The sequence below is a fragment of the Pelophylax lessonae genome, assembly GCF_965119305.1.
Source record: "Pelophylax lessonae genome assembly, chromosome: 8".
In the NCBI taxonomy this organism is placed as follows: domain Eukaryota; kingdom Metazoa; phylum Chordata; class Amphibia; order Anura; family Ranidae; genus Pelophylax; species Pelophylax lessonae.
Genome location: NC_138775.1, coordinates 161,473,446 through 161,494,761, shown reverse-complemented (window position 1 = coordinate 161,494,761; position 21,316 = coordinate 161,473,446). Strand labels below are relative to the sequence as shown.

The 21,316-nt window shown below is 45.0% G+C and overlaps 1 protein-coding gene across 1 annotated transcript in view; it reads right to left on the bottom strand.

Annotated features, from left to right (window-relative positions):
• Window positions 1-21,316, bottom strand: part of LOC309562209 (uncharacterized protein) — a 127,522-nt gene that overhangs the window by 15,921 nt on the left and 90,285 nt on the right. Inside the window, exons 4-6 of the mRNA XM_082266328.1 lie at window positions 19,507-19,704; window positions 10,266-10,388; window positions 5,617-5,715 (exon numbers count right to left, since the gene is read on the bottom strand). Coding sequence (XP_082122454.1) covers window positions 5,617-5,715; window positions 10,266-10,388; window positions 19,507-19,704 — 420 coding nt within the window. The remainder of the gene's footprint in view (window positions 1-5,616; window positions 5,716-10,265; window positions 10,389-19,506; window positions 19,705-21,316) is intronic.

Genomic DNA, 21,316 nt, shown 5'->3' with positions numbered 1-21,316 from the left:
GCGAAGCCACCAGACCAGGAAACCCCTGTTTTTTTGGCTCAGCTGAATCTGATTGTCCAGAGACTTTGGACACTTGTCCCATTTTACCAGGATCTCCCTTTGTAGGGATCTCTTATGGAACTATGCAAACAGAATCTTCTCAAAGGTAGACATCATCAGGCCCAGCACCCGCATGCAAGTCAGGAGGAAAGACCACCTTCTGGACAGCAAAAGATGAATTGCAGCATGCAACTTCTGGAGTTTGTCCATAGGAAGGAATACTCAGGTTAGAGCTGAATCCAGAGTCAGACCCAGATAATCCAATTTCCTGGATGGAACCAGAGCAAACATCTGGTAGTTTAGAAGCCAACCAAACTCGTTCAGGATCTGTATAGTGATCTCCACGTTGTCAATCAAGACAGAAGGGGACTCTGCAAGAGGAGGTCTTCCAGGTAGCCCGGTACCACAATCCTCCGCTGACGTAGCAATGCCAGAACCAGGGTCAACACTTTTGTGAAGACCTGAGGAGCCGAGGCGAGACCAATGGGTAACGCCATGAACTGATCATGTTCCTCTCCCACAGCAAAGTGGAGGAAATGATGATGTCAGGCACATATTGAAATGTGCAAGTAAGCATCCTTGATGTCGATAGAGGCTAGAAAATCCCCCTGATGCAGGTATGACACTACTATGCGAATGGACTTCATTCTGAATTTCTGTACCTGCACAAAGCAGTTCAGGGACTTGAGGTCCAGAATCAGACAGACCTTGCCCTCCTTTTTTGTGACTGTAAATGGGTTGCAAATAAAAACCATGAAACCGTTTTGAAACCGGAACCTGGACAATCTTTTCCTGAAGCAATAGGTCCTGCACTGTCCCGAAGAGAGCTTGCAATCGGTCCAGAGACAGACGTACATTTAAAGGGAAGAACACTTCCGGAGGGCAATAATGAAACCCTATCTTGTACCCGGACAGAATCACTTCCTGGACCCATTTGTTGTTTACCAAGGAAGTCCACAGACCCGGAAACCAACGAAAATACCACCCATCCCATGCATGGGTGAAGGCGCACCTTAATGCTGAAGGAGCCTTGTCTGCAGGTCTACAGTATCCCGCTCTCGGCTTGCCAGACCAGGCCCACTTGGAACCTTCCGAAGGAGGACTTGCAATGTTTTGAAATCTTGTCAGTGGACCCTTAGGGATGAAAAAAACTTGTGTGTGCCGAGAAAGAAGGGCTGCATCTGCAAAGAGGTTCTTCACCCCTTCCAGACTGTGGAAGAAAGGTGCTCTTCCCCCCCATGAGACTCTTAATGGATGTCATCCAGGGAAGACCCAAACAGGCAATCGCTTTGAAAGGGTAAATCAGTCAGAGATTTTTTAGAAGACCACAGATCAACACTTAAGTCACAATACACGCCCAAGCACCACTGCCGAAACAGCTTCGAAATCAAGGAAGCCGCATCCACAGAGGCATCGCAGACAAACTGCAGCCCCTGCACCAATGGTCCGCCAACTCAGCAAAGGCAGGAGGAATCTGCTCACCCCCCAGATATTGGCGCAGACGTTTTTCCCATTGAGGTAATCTTTGCAACACCAGGGCAATGGCCAGGACCGGCCTCAGCGCCAAACCAGCAATAGTGAACATATTGTGGGCCACAGACTCTGCCTTTCAGTCAGCTGCATCCCTAAAGACCGGGGATTCCTCAAACTAAATCATGGTTTACTTGTTCAACCTAGAGACGGGGGGGGGGGGTCCCCTACTGGTGCGACAATCCACTTCTTGAGGAGTGACTCTTCAAAGGGGTACCTCACCGCAAAGCGTTTAAAAAAAGGGGCGTTTTGGATGCTCCCAATCTCTATAGCCAAACCTGTAAAAATAGGAGGAATAAGGGAACACCTTTGCCGCACGGGACGACTTGTGGGTGCCATAGGGGACGGTCAGCTCTGCAGCAGCTTCAGCTGCATCTTCCATCTTCAAAGTTTCCCGCAAAAATGTAGTCAGTGGCTATAACCAGCGCCTTCTCATGCACAGCTACAAGAGTGGAGGAATCATCTTTACTATCTGATAAATCAGGGAGCGTGGCTAAAGCCCCCCTAGGGTGGTCCACGTCCGCGGCAGCCTAGCCAGATTCAGGATCTGATCAAACAGATGAGGAAGGGGAGGGCGGAAGGCCCTTTTTACTAGTCTGCCGCCCAAAGGCCACCTCCACCTGGAAAGCAAGACTCTAGGACCGCTATCAGTGCATCAATGGAGGGCTGGGACCCCGAGGGACCTGCTGCCTCATAGAGGGGGTCAGGTGGGGAAACATGCTCCTGTGAGTCCATAAGATAAAGGGGGAACACACCAGCAAAAAAGCATCTAGCACCACTAGGGGACTCAGAAGGACTCACAGAAGGCGCCGCACCTGTATCACCACAGGGGCACCCGGAAGTATAGCACCCCACAACCTGCAGCAGGGACAGGGAGGGACCCTACCAGAACTCACCACCTCACTAGAGTAGCACCGGTCTGCACCAGAGATAGCCAGTATCCCTGTGCAATGTCCAGGGGAAATGGAAACCCAGGAGTCTGCACCAGGGGAAAAGGAGGAGCCCCCACAGCCATAATCGCCGCCCAGAGGCTCCACTGTCATGGCTGCTGCTCCTAATGCACGCCAGACCAACCAAATATGGCCACGGGACTACACAAACATGGCCATCGAGAATCACACAGGCCTCAACACAATGGTGCGGACCACGGCAAAATGGCCACCACACACGGCATCCACGAGGCTCCCAGGAGGGACCCCTGGAGCCCAGGCCACATCCAACAAGGAAAGGGGGGATCCGGGCACAGGACCACCACAAAAGCCAGCACCCAACCCAGCTGGGAGGACCGTTCCGCCGGCGGCATGCCCACCCACCCTCCCCCCACAGGTACATAGCAGTACACCAGCCCCATTCACCTGCTAGCCCACTGCGCTACCCCGGGGGTTACAAAGATGGCCCACTTAGGGACCACCAAAAATGGGATGTCTAGGAGGAAGCAGGGGAACCCGGAGGTCCGACCGTCCCAGGGGGGTGCCCCGTCTGCTCCAAACCACATCCAGGGGGAGAGGGGGGACATGTACATGTACTCACCATACCAGGAACCAGGTGGGCACCACTCCAGACAGAATCTCCTCACCACCGAAAGGGGATGCCACCTCGGGCCAGGACCAAAGATCCCGGCAGGGAAATAGGCCCTTACTCCTGACTAGGCAGAAAAGAACTGAAGACCTTTAGCAAAGAGAGGGATGGATACCAGCTAGGACTGTCCATAGGAAAAGCCAAGTTTTTTTCTGCCTAGTGTCTTACTCCTGTAGGGGGTGCTATAACCCTATGGTTCTCAATATGGAGCGCTCTGTCCATCAACGAACGAAAGAGAAAAGAAATAGAGAAAGAAAAGAGGAAAGGGGGAGGAGAAAGAGAGATAGAGGGAAGGAGGAGGGGAAAAAGAAAGAGGGAAGGAGGAGGGGAAAAAGAAAGAGAGAGAGAGAGCGCGAGAAGGGGGAAGGCGGAGGGAAAGTACAGAGAAAATAAAGAGGAGAGCCCTTGCAGTAAATATCTCTTCCTTTACACATTCTCCAGATTACCTTCACCTAAATGGATGCTTCTGCTTCTCCTGCTCAGTTCTACTCCTTCCCCGCCCCCCGCCCCCATGGCAGCTCAGTTCTTTCTCCAGGCTCCAGCATAGCTCCAATATTCTGTTCTTTTCAATCAAAGGTGGTGGCTTGAGAAGGAGGTGGGTTACAGCAGCACCCATTGGCTCAGTAGGCAGCAGGAGGTGAATCAGCTCCTGCTGTTAATTCTTTCTTGTCCTGTGGCAGGCCGGCAGCCGTTCCTATAGTTTAAGGCTGCTGGTTCCTTCCCGCTGCTTCTACAGTCAGTGACAGGGCAGGAGAGGGGAAGCTGCAGGGGCCCCCCATGCCTGTGCATTAAGACTGCCCTGCTCCCAAGGGAACAAGTTGCCACCTGAACCAAAATCCTACCTTTGAACTTATGCCACACACTCTTATAGTACATACTTTTGCCATCAATGGGGGTAACACTTACATGGATACCACTTGCATCTTATCTTAACTATCACCTACACAAAACCAAGCAAAAAAGGAGGAACCAAGCAAAAGATTTTAGGGTAATGCAATATACCAAGAGCTAGGACCATCGCAGAGGGGTAATGTATGGTTATTTTATCCACAATAATGTAATAGAACCGATAGGTTGTATACTGCACTGTATACTGCATCATTCCAAGATATGAACACAATTACCGACATTTGTAAATGTTATCTATATATTTGCAGTGTGAAGTAGCACAGCTGTCTTGACTGCCAGTGTCAAGAAATTTAGAGGAAAACTTAGTGAAAGCACACTGCTGTGCTGCCTATTTGTGGGCAGGTTGAAATAGATAGGTGCTGTCTCGGTCAAGAGGGTTAACACTGTTTTTTGGTTCTTTGGGCCTTTTGACGGGTTCTGCTTTGGGTCCGGCCCACTTGTACTGCAACATATAAACTGGATAAGTGGTCCGACGCACAGAATTGGAATAGAGTTCATGGAGTAGAGTCCAGAGGGTTCGGTTAGACCTCCCTGGAGGGTTTGGGGATTCCCCTAGGGGCATGGAGAGAGGGGGATGCCGGCACAGCTGTGAGTTTTGAGGCCCATAAGGGATGGAGGGGATGAACAGACCCGTAGAAGGAGGAGGATGTCACTCATCATGGCCTGCTCTTAGCTTGGGGCTCACCCCGAAGACACCAGTGCTGGATAATGCCTCAGAAGGACTGTAATTACTGGAACATGCTTTTACAGGTATGCCGGGAGAGAAAACAAACCTGTAGACATAGCTAATGAACTAGGAAAGTATCATGGCTTGTCTGTTGGACTGTGAAATGTCTGTTTTTGCACTTTTTCCAAGTAAAGTATTTTTATGTTGTCAATGCCTGGTCTGAAGTTACCAAAGAGGTGTATCGTAAGTAACTGGCAAGAGTCACCCAGTAGCTCTTATACATTGGGGTATGCTGTTAAGACATTGGTGTAAAATGGAGTAATGTGAAATGAAGCCTGCGCACAGTGCACGGCAGGGCCCATTCTGCTATTTGGAATTGTAGGGGAAAATTCTAGACAGGTGGTTGTGGACATTGGCTCAGCGTGTCCCTCCAAAAGGCAAATTATGGAGGTGTAAATTGGCACAGAGGACCGAAGATTGGCTGGAGAACAGCTGCAATGTCGTGCGCATGGTGTACATTCATCTCTAAAAAGTAGAAGTACCCCATATGTGTGTAAAGTGACCCTATAACAATGTGCCTAATGTAACCCAGAAGAACCCCACATGGGGTAGGCTGTCCTTGTGACCCAGCAGCACTTGGCATCCAACGAGTAAACGGAAAACATGGAAAAAATCTTCTGAGGGCTTGATGGAGTGAAAGATGTACATCAGATAACCAGTCATCAGGGGTGCATGTGGCACAGGGTGAAACAAGGAACAAGACATAGTAAAATCAACTGCAGGTAGCCTACAGGTAATACTAGTGCAATTCTTTGTACTATGCTTACCTTTTTGGACACAACTTCCACAGTACAAGTGCTCTTTAAGATTGTCTTTTCAAATTCACCACTTACCAATGCCAAAGTCTTTGTTACTGTTAGAATAATCAGGTAACACATAACATTGATGTTTTCTATTGTGTTTTTCCATTGATTTGGAAGTCCAGTAAAAACCTATGAACAGATATAGATAGTCAGCATGACTTGAGGGTAATAGCTAGGTCACTTCAACAGTTCTGTAGTGGTTCAAGGTTAAAGGTAACTCTACTCAGTTTAGGGAATTACTAAGTTAGTTAACGTGGAATGTGGAAGTTGACCTCATGTTTGTCGACCTAAACTAATTCCAATGCCTATCCATTCATTTATTAAGAAAAGCTGTTGAATAAATACATATCTGCTGCTCCAGGCTCACTTTGGCTGCTTCCGCCAAAGCACAAGTGTAATAGGGAAACATATGACCAATGTCAAAAGGCAGGTTCTGATTGGCTGGCTCTGTTATCACTCCACCACAGAGCTTATGTGACCTGATGCCATGTGTTTGCTCCTATGCTGGCAGCTGAAGAACAGCAGGTAGGTATTTGTTTCCTTAACATATAAGAAAGCTACATAGGTGAAAACAAAAACAAAAATGTAATAGATTACAGCTAACCAATCCTTAGATGTGGCAGCTGCATTTGTTTTCTTTTGTTTTTTTTTTCCCTTCAATTTAGCCAGTGCTTAAAACGGAATTCCACCCAAACGTGGAACTTCCTCTTTAAGCATGCCTCACCCCCTTACATGCCACATTTGGCATGTCATTTTTTTTTTTGGGGGGGGGGGGGGGAGCTGGTACCTAATTTTTGACAATAATAATAATAATTGACAGGTACCTGCTCCCACTCCTGCTCGGGCCTTCTAGGCGGCTCGAGCAGAAGTTCTTCTCTCCCTCTACCTCCCTGCAATCTTCTGGGAAATGTCACAGGTCCCAGAAGATTGCCCGGCACTATGAAAGCGTATCGCAACTTGCTAGCAAGCGCAAGCTGTAACAGCCGGATGCCCACACTTCTGATGCCGGCGCTGGGGAGAGGTGAGAGAGAGGAGCGAGGCTTCGAGCAGCCGCATCACTGGATCATGGGACAGGTGGGTGTGTGTTTATAGTCAGCAGCTACATGTTTTGAGTACAAATGCTCAAAGTTTTTACAATAAAGCCCATCTACAGCCAAAACGTTCTGCTTCACTTTTAAAAAATTGGGGAAGGGTTAGGGCCGACACTTCGGTCAGGTTTTCTTTTTAAGTATCCTTATTGAGGAGGCTTCTCCCCACTTCCTTTTAGAATAGGAAGTTATGAGACATTTTTCCAACAGTGACACACTGTGATAGCACAGAAGCGATCTGAAATAAGGTATTTATCGGCATCATTTTAAACAAACATTTACAATGTGTAGTATACCTTGGTATAACAGAGGGGCTGGCAGTAACCCTACTCTGACTTTACAACCACTTTAAAGTGGTTGTAAAGGCACAAAGTTTTTTACCTTTATGTATTCTATGCATGATGATAAAAAAACCTTCTGTGTGAAGCAGCCCCTAATACTTACCTAAGCCCCCTCTCGATCCAGCGATGTCCAGGAGAGCCTTGCCTCTCAGGGGACTCGCACTCCTGATTGGCTTTTGCCAATCACAGCCAGTGAGCCAATCAAGAGACGGAGGGAGCAGGGGTAAAAAAAAAAAACAAGGCTTTAAAGCGGAGATCCACCCAAAAGTGGAACTTCCTCTTTAAGTGCTCCTGACCCCCTGACATGCCACATTTGGCATGTCATTTTTTTTTGGGGGGGGGGGGTGGGTACCCGCTCCCACTTTCGCTGGGGCCGCCTAGCCGGCTCAAGCGGAAGTTCTCCTCTCCCCCCTCCCTCCCTGCAATCTTCTGGGACACGTCACAGGTCCCAGAAGATTGACCGTCCACTTAGGACGTGCAGCGCGACTTGCACATGCGCAGTGCGCACCCGGCTGTGAAGCCACAAGCTGTCACAGCCAGGTGCCCATACTAAAGATGCCAGGGCCGCGGGGAGAAGAGGGAGAGAACCGAGGCTCTCGCCGGCCGCATCGCTGGACCGTGGGACAGGTGGGTGTGTGTTTATTAAAAGTAAGCAGCTATACTTTTTGTAGCTGCTGACTTTTAATAAACACCAAAACGGGTGGAACTCCGCATTAATATCACTTTAAGGCTTCCCATTCATTTGAATAGACTACCCAACACATCAGAATGCACAAACACAGTGCATAGCTTTTATCAACACAGCACATCACATTGCTGCAGTGTACTGAAAGCAGATGCGTTTGGGTGTAATGAAATACATTTAAAAGAAGGTGGATACCAGTACATAATCCACAGGTAAATAACCTGCTGACTCACCAAAAATTTGGTGGTGTTCCGGGAACCAAAAGTCAGTATAAACGCTAAGGTGATATAAACTCAATTATGAGTTCACATCAAAAAAGAGGCTCCAATAAAGGAACAAACTGCGGCATAACAAAAAAGCTAAACTTTATTAAATGATATGAATTAAAAAAATGTAGAAATCTTCAAAAACCTTCACCATACACCAATAAAAAGCACCATTGGCAACATTGTCATGTACTCTAAAAACAAACATGGCCTGGGCTCACAAACATACACATGCTGACAGTAGAAATTGCATAATTACGCAGCTGTAGATGGCACAGGAACCGGAAACAGCTCATAAAGCTCAGTGGTAAAAACTTGAATGTCAGACCACAGGGTCGATCAGTTAGTGCTACACAGTGTGCAGTTAAGGCTTGAATAACAGCATAGGGTGAAGAGTAATGCGCTAGGGTGGCATTCAGAAATAATGTGTAAATACAGCCTATATGCACTTTCCCCAATATATTGGAATCGGCCCCTGAGGTTACCGATATTGCCGATATTTCGGAAAGTGCTTGTACCGGAGGGATGCCTGCAGCTAGAGGCATCACCCAGGTACCGGTGTCAATAGCCAACGGTCTGCTGTCTTGTAATAACAACCGATGCGGCTGAGAAGCCGCTCGGCTGTCATTACAAGGAGCGGGAGGGGACGTCCCCCTCCCGCCGCCTTCAGCGGGTCGCCCGGGTCTCCCATCCCACCGGGAGACCTAGGCATTATACCTGCACGGCCGCCGAACAGAAGACCCGATCAAAGCTGCATTCGGCTCTGATCGGGTCTCCATGTAAAAATCATGACCTCACTTCCAGGTACTCGGCGGCAAATTTAAAGAAATGCGAGCATTCAAAACAGCCAGACTTGGCGTTTTGAATGCTTTTAAGTGCAGAGGAGGGGTTTGGGGTCTTTTAGACCCCCATATCCCTCCATCAGAGTACCTGTAAAAAAAATAGAAAAATAAAAAAGAATGTTTTTTTAATGTCCGAAAATATCGGCCAATATCAGCCTTTACCGATATCCGATGACCAAAATATCGGTATCGGCACTAAAAAAACTATATCGGTGGATCACTACTTCTTTTATTCTACAGTAAGCCAGGTTTAAAGTGGGACTTCCTGCTCTTAATCAACATTGACTAGTTTTAATCTTTATGCTGTTAGCATTAGTAAATGGATAGGAAAGTATATAATATTTGCTTGCTTTAAACTTTTTTTTTTTTAACATTTCTTTAGGTATTTCCTGTTTTCAATGCCTAGGCAAATCCCAGGAGTCTTGAGATGGGGAGGAGAGGCTTTCTAAACTAGGCACACCCTCTCCTATCTGCATGCCTGGGCTAAGGGTAGGTGAATTCCAGAGAGTAAATGTTACATGAATCATCTACCCTTAAGATGGCCACAGTCAGAAATGCTAGGGGTGTTTTTTCAAAGTAACACAATAAAGCATGGAGACATGGATTGATGGGTGAGTTTTCTTTGAATAATAAAGTGGTTGTTAAGTTAGTTATTACAATTACTGGCAGCCCCTCTGTAACAACAAGATATACAGTGCAGTGTGTTTTTTTTTTTTTATCTATGCAGCTTAATACTTTCTTTCACATCGCCAGTGTGCTGTCATGTGACTGCACGTCGCTCTCCTTCCCCGATCTGAGGACTACAGCGGGAGGGGATCAGATTCACCTCTGATGTCAGTCAAGAGGTCACTTAACTGCACACCGGCAATGTGAAATAAGGGATTTAGTTGCATGATCTAAAAAAAAAACAGACACTGCACAGTATATCTTGTTATTACAAAGGGGCTGCCAGTAATTGTAATACCTAACTTCACAGACACATGAAATAGCGGCAGGAGGGTAGGGGAGGAGATGTCTCACAGACTAGGAACAGGCAGGCAGGGAGGGAGAGGGGAGAGACTGTGAACACAGTGGGATGACAGAGGAATGTAAACTGACCACAGTATCATGGATCAACAGCCATGAATACTGTGGTCAGTTCACATGGGGGGGCAAAGGAACAGACAGGATCAATCAGGTAGTTTACATCATATAATGGGACAAATTACACAGCGCAAGCACTCTGCTGTTTAACATGCTTTAAAGGAACAGGATCTCTTATTTTTTTTAATTGTTTTAGGGTTACAAACGCTTTAGAAATGAATTAAATAACATGTTTGGTTTGTGGTGCTCAGATGAAGTGTAGTTCCACTTTAAGATAAGCCAAGATAAATAGTTTTAAAATGTATAAACATACATACATAAATACTTATCTTGGTTCGTTACAAGTACTTAGATTATAAAAAGTAGATTCTTACCTTTAAGTCACAGGCCCAATAAAATTTACATACAAGTGTTATTATGCAGACCAGCCAATCAGTCAAAGTAAAATTCCTCACCAGATTCAAGAAGCCGACAAGTATAAAAAAGAAAATGGCAACCTAGAGCAAAGTAATAAATGCATTATAAAAAAGGTGCTCTACCATTTCACCAGACACAAGGGACAGAACCTGGAAAGTACCTGGCAATGACTTTGCAGCACACACTAAAATACCTCTCATCACCGGTAGACTGCTCAGACTGTAAACATGCAGGTCTTAAATGGTCAGGTTACTGATCATTCAGATAGAAAAGTATTAAAATTCTCACAGCAGAATGCTAAAAGAATGATTCAACATATTTATAAAATAGTGAATGTGACATTCACCAAACATTCAGTGCAGGAAATCAATTGCTTAAAATCAAAAACACATGGGCTATGAAGAACCTCCTAGCTATAAGACACATTACCAGTTAATGCACTGATCCTAAACATGAATGTCCAGGCTGGTGATTCCATTGAAAAAACAGTTATGGTGATAGAAATGATGGGGTGTTGCAGCTCACCTAACCCTCCACTGGGTGGTGGACAATCAACTGTACAAAGAAAAAAAGGAGAGAACGCACGGCCACCCTAGCATAACACGGTTTACTAAAATTAAAACAGAGCTGTGGATGAATACACTCACATAAGAAGATGAATATCAAATCACATTGATAGATCCCCAGGACGTCAACAGCTCTCCCCTGTGGAGACCCATACTCCCACTCGCCTCTTGCTTGCTCTAAACCTCCTGCAAACCGAGACTTCCGGAGGTGATGACATCCTTCTCTAGGTGAGCAGGTTGGAGTGCGCCTGCGCCAGATGACGCGAAAAGAGAGCTGGAGAAGACCACAGGCAGATAGTCTTCAAAGAGGATGAACCTCCCGATGTCACACCACACTTCTGGTTGCTATGACTACGCATTTAAGAGGCGTGGACTCCTTCTTTAGGTCCCTCCCCTGCTGGGGCCCTTCCACCTTTTATATGTATCAGCCCATCCCTTCAGTCCAGTCTTAAAGGGGAACAGACTGGATTAAAACACTAGTGGGAGATGCCAGCAGGAGCTGAGATAAAGGCAACCATGTACACATAATTATGGATTAAAGGAATTGGTTACATAAAAAAAAAAAAAAAAAAAAAAAAGGGCTATTTTCACATAAATCACACATATTTTTCAAAGCTAAATCAAGGTACTAACCTCCAGCTCCTCATTCAAACCCTCGGGGGACATAGAATTGAGTGAGAAGATCCAGACGGTTTCACGCATAAATAGTCCTGAAAACCTTTGAAATGGCCTCAGTGCCAAACAACTCTAATCCCACCGTACTACCCCCATGCATTTGACAAAAATGCCGGGGGACACTGTGATTGTCCTTTTTTTTTTTCTATGTGGCGGCGATGTTCTCCAAACCTGGTTCTCACAGCCCGAACCATTCTACCCACATAGAACAACCCACATGGGCACCTAAGTCCATATACAACAAATTGGGTACTGCAACAAATGAATTGCTGAATATTAAACAACTGCTCTTCTCTGTTGCAAAAATTATTTTTCCCATATTGTATAAAAGGCCTAACACCTTTTAAGTTTACATTTAAAGGACCCCACCATGTTCAAGAACAGGGGGATATCCATCACTACGTGCTTTTTTTTTTCCAAATTTGACTAGATGCCACCATGCTTTTCACGTTCTTTGCCCGTTTGAAGAACACCTTGGGTTTTTTTTTTTGGGAGTACTCGACCCAGGGCTGTGTCCTGCCCTAAGATTGGCCAATGTTTTTGAATAGCCTTCTTAACAGCCCAATGTTGATTACTGAACCTGGTAATGAACAATATGTTACGATGTTCCTCATCCCTACCCTCAATCCTCCTATTACCACAACCATCCCTATTGCGTTCGATTGTCTTATGAATGTGTTCTTCCTGATAACTTTTTTCAAGGAACTTTTTCATGAGTATTTCTGCCTGTGATAGATATTCTGAAGTATCTGTACAGTTCCTACGCAACAGACAAAACTGTACGGTATGTTTTCCTTCCATTTGGGTAGATGGCAGCTTTTTTGATGTAAATAAAAGTTGCCTGCAGTCTCCTTGAAATGTGTTCTAGAGGTTATGTTACCCTCATGATCCCAGGATAACTCCAAATCCAAAAAGACCAAGACCCGCGCATCCACCGCATGCATGAATCTTATTCCATAAGGATTGGAGTTACAGTAGGCCACAAATTTGGCCACTGTATCCAGGTCACCATCCCATATTATGAGCATGTCGTCTATATACTGTCCATAATATACAAGAAATTGAATACAAGAAAAATATGTGCAATATACAAGAAAAATACAAGAAAAATGTGTGATATATATGGAAAATAAAGGTAAAAATGGTGCAGCGCTAAAATGTTAAAACCAATAAACGGTAGCAATGTCCATAATCTGGGAATGTTCATATGTCCAAAGCCAAGCTTGAGGTAAAGGTGACCCGTGTAGAAAGGTAGAAAAAACACCAAACATGCGTGATTCCACCACCACAATTATTGCCAGCCTCTCACCTCCATACATTGACCACAAAGGCCGTTGCGCTTTTAACATAGACTCTGGTGAACTTCTCCTGTCCCAGTCTTAAATCATGGAAACCACAGCGCCTCAGCAGATCGGCATAAAAATTCCACATGAAAATATAACAAGGACATCTAGTGCTCTCCGTTTTAAAATTGGTACATTTATTCAAGGTAAAAGCTGATTACTCACAAACATAGCACTATTCCTAGTGCATGGGGAACAGCATGTAAACAACTGATCGGTAAGCTCGAACATGCGGTCCTCTCAGAGCGTCGCGGGTGACGTTGCGGCTCCTCCCCCCGTACGCGTTGCGTCAATGGGCGTGACTTCTTCAGCAGCTGAGGAAGTCACGCCCATTGACGCAACACGTACGGGGGGAGGAGCCGTGACGTCACCCGCGACGCTCTGAGAGGACCGCATGTTCGAGCTTACCGATCAGTTGTTTACATGCTGTTCCCCATGCACTAGGAATAGTGCTATGTTTGTGAGTAATCAGCTTTTACCTTGAATAAATGTACCAATTTTAAAACGGAGAGCACTAGATGTCCTTGTTATATTTTCATGTGGAATTTTTATGCCGATCTGCTGAGGCGCTGTGGTTTCCATGATTTAAGACTGGGACAGGAGAAGTTCACCAGAGTCTATGTTAAAAGCACAACCGCCTTTGTGGTCAATGTATGGAGGTGAGAGGCTGGCAATAATTGTGGTGGTGGAATCACGCATGTTTGGTGTTTTTTCTACCTTTCTACACGGGTCACCTTTACCTCAAGCTTGGCTTTGGACATATGAACATTGCCAGATTATGGACATTGCTACCGTTTATCGGTTTTAACATTTTAGCGCTGCACCATTTTTACCTTTATTACCTGTTTTGGATTTATTAGTATTGACCAATACCGGTGTTCAGCTGCTCAGTGTTTTCTATTTTATGGATTATAGCGCTGAATAAGCCCTTGTTTTATATATGAAAAATAGCCCTTTTTTATTTTTGTGTATTTTATTTTTTGTGTTTTATTTTTGTGTTTTATGTAACCAATTCTGTTAATCCATAATTATGTATCTATGGTTGCCGTTATCTCAGATCCTGCAGGCGACTCACACTAGTGTTTTAATCCAGTCTGTTCCCCTTTAAGTGAAGTGAAGGGGTGGGCTGATACATATAAAAGGTGGAAGGGCACCAGTAGGGACGGGACCTGAAGGAGGCCACGCCTCCGAAATGCATAGTCATAGCAACCAGAAGTGTGGTGTGACGTCAGGAGGTTCATCCTCTCTGAAGCCTATCTGCCTGTGGTCTCTGCCAGCTCTCCTTTCACGTCATCTGGCGCATGTGCGGTGCCGGCTGGTCCGGGTGCAGGCGCACTCCGACCTGCTCACCTAGAGAGACGGATGTCATCACCTCCGGAAGTCTCGGTTTGCAGGAGGTTTAAAGCGAGCAGATGGCAAGTGGGAGTGTGGGTCTCCACAGGAGAGAGTTGTTGACGTCCTGGGGATCTATCGATGAAAAACTGATGAGCACTGATGAAAAACAGATAAAAAACTGATGACCACTGGTGAAAAATTGATCAATACTTCATTCATTTTGACGTGACTGAACTGATGAAATGAACGGTCCACATGTGTGTGTAGCACTCCCCGCAGGGCCTGCTGAATAATGACTTGACGGGCTCCCCTGATTAACTGCACATGGTTATCTTGAGATATAGTTTGTTGATCCCTCTTTGCTCCTGATGGCTCGTCACACAAATAGACAGTCTATGGGTGTTAGTTGGATACTCCAGTTTGAACTATTCACATTAGCTGAGGACTTCTTTCTCTAAGCCTTCGAGGTTCATTGGAAGCAGCTAGGCTGCTTAATCTGCACTGCCACAAGTGTAGACAGGGTCAAGTTTCTTGCTCTTCACTTCCTTAGTGGATACCTTTTCTTGAGGACACTAGCATCCCTTTTCAACTGACACCCGTCCACTGACTATCCTAGGAGCAGGGGTGGCCCCCCTCATGTCAGGCCCCTTGACACGAAATTCTGTACTCACTGTACTTCAGAGACAGATCCTCCAGTGTCTCCCCTCTGAGTCAGCTTCTCTGGACCTCCGTGTTCAGTTCCTCACTGCTATTCCCCAGACCTTTAGGACGACCCCCTGAGGCTGCATGGCACCTCTACAGAGGAGGAGGAGGCAGCCACCCCCTCCCTCTGGGATTCTGCTATCCAGACGAATGAACTGGAGCACATGTGCTGCTGGCTTTTATACAGTATCCCAACTTGCACCGAGGCACTTTCCCTCTGCCAATCATCAGGACTGTACCAAAAGCCTATGCACCCATTCGTCAGGTTTACTACCACTGTCCAACATGCCTCCCTATTGGACCAGTGTGAAACACTCTCCAGACAGAATGAGTTGCATCCTGAGCACAATGAACAGACCTCAGTAACAGATCCTGCTCTCTGGTAGGCAGAGAACAATATAGATTTACCTGCAGCCCCTCTGGTATGCAGACAGAGCTCAAAACTATACTTTCTCACTAGCACCTACCTAGGAGGGTGTTACGTGTGAAAGGGGCCTAACAGATACAGTATAACCCACTGTGTACAGGGTGGGACTGTATTTCCCAGGAGGGGATGTTTCAGAGCTTGGAATGATGTAGTAATAGGCTGCAGTGTCTGTCAGAAGCACCAAAAATGCTCTTCTGTACTAATCTGCAAAGAAATATGTGAACTCTACTTAATTCCAGGTTGCAGTTAATGTATAGTGCTTCTAATTAACCACTCACCGACCACCCGCCCACCATGTTTTTTTACTGTGGCAGTGTGGTTCTATCGCGCAAATCGACGTACCTGTACGTTGTTTCGTTCAAAAGCCACTAGATGATTGGCTAGCGGGGATGTCAACCTGGGTTAATCCAGTGAGTTCATCCCCCACACAGTTAGCAAGCACCTCCTAGGCACAAACTTAATCCTTTGAGCGCCCGATGTTAACCCCTTCCCTGCCAGTGTTATTAGCGCAGTGACAGTACATTTTTATTTAGCACAAATCACTGTAATAATGTCACTGGTCCCCAAAAAGTGTCTAAAGTGTCAGTTAGATGTCAGATTTGTCTGCCGCAATGTCGCAGTCCCGCTAAAAATTGCTGATTGCCGCCATTACTAGTAAAAAAAATTAATAAATAAAAATGCTATAAAAATATTGCATCATTTGTTGATGCTATAACTTTTGTGCAAACCAATCATAATACACTTATTGGGATTTTTTTTAACAAAAATATGTAGCAGGCGGCACAGTGGTGTAGTGTTTAGCACTTTCACCTAGCAGCAAGAGGGTCGCTTGTTCGAATCCCAACCACGACACTACCTGCCTGGAGTGTGCATGTTCTCCCTGTGTGGGTTTCCTCCGGGTGCTCCCACACTCCAAAGACATGCTGGTAGGTTAATTGGATCCTGTATAAAATTGGCCCTACTGTGTATGTATGTGAGTTAGGGACCTTAGATTGTAAGCTCCTTGAGGGCAGGGACTGATGTGAATGTGCAACGTATATGTAAAGCGCTGCGTAAATTGACAGCGCTATATAAGTACCTGAAATAAATAAATAAATAAAAAATAAATAGAATGCATTTGGGCCTAAATTGATGAAAAAATTTGATTTTTTATTTTTTTATTGGCTGTGTTTTATAGCAGAAAGTAAAGAAGAAAGCTTTCAAAATTGTCGCTCTTTTTTTGTTTATAGCACAAATAATAAAAACCACAGAGGTGGTCAAATACAGCCAAAAGAAAGCTCTATTTGTGGGAAATAAAGGACATACATTTTATTTGGATACAGCCTGATAAATGGCCTTGTTATTAATGGGGTAAAACCTTCTAGTCCAGAAGTGGTTAATTATGGTCAGGATTACAAATATATATATATATATATATAAAATGTATTTTCTCTTTTGTGAGGTAATATTTTTTTATAGCCACCAAGTAGAAGCAGGATATCAACCTACAGGCCCTCCAGCTGTTGTGAAACTACAAGTCCCATCATGCCTCTGTCTTTGGGAGTCATGGTTGTGACTGTCAGACTTGCAATGGGACTTTTAGTTCTGCAACAGCTGGAGGGCCACAGGTTGAGCACCCCTGAAGCAGAGCTTTTAGCTGCTTTCGCATGTCCTTTGCATTAAGAAGAGTCTTTTGTTTTGCTGAAAGGGTACAGCACTGCCTCTTTAGCTAACCCAGTACCCTGTGTTAGCTCTAGGAATCATTTTTCATATATAAAAAGCTTTATTGTTAAACAAAAGATCTTTAAACGTTTATCAGAGGAGCAGCAAGGGCTACTGCATAAGTGAATGAGCCCTTAGGATTTAAAGTGATTGTAAAGTCCTGTTTTTTTTCTATTAAAATAACAAACATGTTATACTTACCTGTTCTCTGTAATGGTTTTGCACAGGGCAGCCCAGATCCGCCTCTACCCGGTACCCTGGCTGGCACTCCTGGCTTCACCCTCCTGTTGAGTGCCCCCCCAAGCAAGCAGCTTGCTATAGGGGCACCCGAGCCGAGCCGCAGCTCTGTGTATCTATTCAGACATGGAGCCGCAACCTGACCCCGCCCCCTCTCTCTCCTTATTGGCTAAATGACTTTGAATGACAGCAGCAGAATCCTTCTGCCTTTACAATCACTTTAAATCTAGTTTAACCACTTCAGCAGCGGAAGGTTTTACCCCTAATGACCGGGTAATTTTTTGCCATAGGGCACTGTGTTGCTTTAACTGACAACTGCGCGGTTGTGCGATGCTGTATCCAAATAAAATTTATGTCCTTTTTACAGCTTTCTTTTGGTTGTATTTGATCACCTTGTGCTATAAACAAAAAAAGAACTACAATTTCGAAAAAAAAAAAATATATATATTTTTTTTCCTGACTGGTATAAAACATTCCCCAATAAAAAAAAAATTAAAAAAATCGAACTTTTTCATTAATTTTGGCCAATATGTATTTTGCTACATATTTTTTGTAAAAATAAAAATCTTAATAAGTGTATATTGAAAGGTTTGTGCAAACGTTATAGCGTCTACAAACTATGGGATACATTTATGGACATAATAATTTTTTTTATTGTTTTTACTAGTAATGATGACGATCAGTGATTTTTACCAGGACTGCGACATTGCGGTGGACAAGTGACACTTTTTTGGGGACCAGTGACCAGTAATACAGTGATCAGTGCTAAAATAAACGCACTGTTACTGTATAAATGACACTGGCAGGGAAGGAGTTAACACTAGGGGCAATCAAGGGGTTAAGTGTGCTCCTAGGGAGTGCTTTCTAACTGTACTGGGAGTGGATGCACTAGGGGAAAAGAGAGATCTGTGTTTCAGCTTAGCTGAAACACAAGATCTCCCTTTTCCTCCCTGACAGAACAGTGGTCTGTCCTGTTTACATAGGCAGATGGCTGTTCCGACATTCCACCGAGTTATTGGCGGGTGATTGGCGATGGCCGCCGGACCCGCTGACTGGCTCCCCCGAAAACCCATGCAAAAAATCACTTACATGTATGTGATTATTGCCAGCCGGGCTGCTCTTGCGCAGTATATATTCGGCAGGCGATCCGGAAGTGGTTAATAAATCAGAGAGAACTCTGTAGGATACTGTAGACTGGATACCGTAGCCTACTTTTTACGAATGAACAGGGAAAACAGGCACCTCCGAGTATAAACTGTGGATGATTTAATGATAAAGGACACGATAAAAACTCACAAAAAAGATTGTATGATCAGGCACAGGGGATGTCCGGTGTACATGGTCTGCATGAAGGCGGTCTTCTAAGTCTTGTAGAGCCGCTCATCTCATAGGGTGAGCCGCGGTGTTTTCTGTGTTTGCGTCACCGGCGTGCTCGCGACATGTTTCCAGCTTGAAAAAGGAGCGCGCTGGCAGCCTACTACAGTGCACATGCTCCGAAACGCATCGCGAGCACGCCGGTGACGCATACAAAGATGACGCTGCGACTCACCCTGCGGTCCAGCCCTCGGATTTGTCCCTCCACACCATCTTCACATCCTGCTGGACAGAACTACGAGATGAGTGGTATTACAAGAATTAGAAGGCGGCCTCATGCATACCCTGTCTGATCCTACAATCTTTTATGTGAGTTTTTATTGTGTCCTTTATCATTAAATCATCCACAGTTTATACTCAGAGGCACCTGTTTTCTCTGTTTATTGCATGTTTAGAGATTGCTTCTGCTGCCCTCCAGGCTGGTCCTGAGACTGTGCCCCATATTTTACATGGACAAGAAGGGCAGTCTTCAAGACTCCTCTATGGACATTATCCAGTTGTAACATGCCCCCTTCTTGCGCCACTATGTATTCTTTGTTCCATACTTTTTATGAATGGGCTGCAAAATGCAGGTTTTGGTATGCAATAGTCTTGCAAAGTATAACTGAGAGCAGATGGAGATATGCCTGCACCTAGAACTGAAGACATTTTCCCCTACATACCAATTAGCTTCACAATAATGAATGATTAGTGACTATGAGGTGATAGCACTAATTCTTAAACCTTATACTTAGATATAGCACCAAAACAGAAAAAGGCACATCATACTGACTCCTATTCATTTTCTGACATGCCATGTATTTCATAGATATTAATATCAGGAAAAATCATATACTACCTCTAGAAATCGCTCATAAAATATGGGGAAGGTGTCTTCAAAGTTGTCATCCTCAGTCTTGAGTCTAAAATGAATATTTTGAAGATGCTTTTCCAATATGGTTGGATCACAATCACTCTCTTTAATCCATTTCATGAAGTCTCTCAGAATCTCGTTGCTAAAGGTGATTTCAGCATGATACTGGGCTTCAGCAATGGACTAGTAAAATAAGATATGGCTGAATTATTTGATGTGTATTAGCTTTAAATTAACTTAAAATTTGATAACATAGAATGGTTTCTTTTTTTAAGTGTATTTCATTAATATATATTTTTATAAAGAAGGGAACGTGACTTTCCCCAAACATGCAATGGTGGGGAATTATTTTCAAACACATGTACCTATAATTTTAAACTGCAGTAAATGTGCCCTCCTGTTCCTGTCTGGGTGTGCAGCACCAGTCTGTATTTGGATGGAGACATTGGGCATTCCCTTAAGGATGGGCTATGTGGTGCATTGTTTTCAGGCTTGACTATACTGTGCAAGTGGGGCAAGATTTGGCAGAACATCTGCAGTTCAAGCATTCATGTCATATACTGTGCTTGATAGCGGAGTGGACACCCATGATGGAGGCTACTTAAGGTAAACTAAAGGCAAAACATTTTTTTTTAATTTTGGACCCCTGACAGGTTTTTTTTTTTTTTTGCAATTGGTGTCCCATTGGGAAGATTTTCCTTCACTTCTTGTCCCATAGCCACAACACGAAATGTAACTGCCCTACGGTAAACGCTCTGTCTCTGTATAACCACTTCAGCTCTGGAATATTTACACCCCTTAATGAACAGCCCATTTTTTGCAATATGGCACGGTGTTACTCAAAGGGTAGAGACACTTGCTTGAAGGTTCTGTGATTCCAGTTCTCATTCTCACCGATCATAAGAATCTGACATATCTCTCGGAGGCCAAGAGGCTCATACCCCGTCAGGCCAGGTGAGCCTAATTCTTGTCTCTTTTTAACTATGTGGTTTCCTATTTCCATTGCTTCAAGAATGTTAAATCTGATGCCTTGTCTCGCCAGTATTCTGAATTGTCCAGGGAGGACTCCGTACCGACACCGGTCATACCTTTGGATCATTTCCTGGCTGCCATCCGCAACAACTTAAAGTGGTAGTATACTACACTTTTTAAATTTTACCTACAGACAAGCCTATAATAAGGCTTACCTGTAGGTAAAATTATTATCTCCTAAACCTGCACGGTTTAGGAGATATTCACCCTGCAAGCAGCCGCCGACACCAGCGGCGCATGCGCTCTGAAGGTCCGGTGTAGCTTGCTGGACCTTCAGAGCTCCTTGCCGACTCCTTGCCAGAAATTGAACTCCCGCATGCATGCACGGGAGTGACGTCATTGCGGCTCCGGCCACTCACAGCGCTGGAGCCGCCGAACCGGGAAGATACGCTGAGGGAACATGTCAGCTCCCTCAGCTGTATCCGGGCGACCGTGTGGGGGCTTCATTCTAAGGTAAGTATTTCATAATGTGCTAGTATGTGATGCATACTAGCACATTATGCCATTGTCCTTGGGGAACAGATCTTGGCTGCCCAACCAGATGCTCCCACAGAGAGACCTGCTGGCAAATGTTTTGTACCTGAGGGGTTGCGCATCAGACTGTTGCGTACTTACCACAATTCCAAGAATGCCAGGCATCCTAATAAGAATTCTCTCTCCACTGATGTTTCTGCGTATGTGGCTGCTTGTTTGGTCTGGGCCCAGAACAAATCTCCACGGCACATTCCCTTGGGCCTACTGCATCCCATTCCCAATGGGGAGC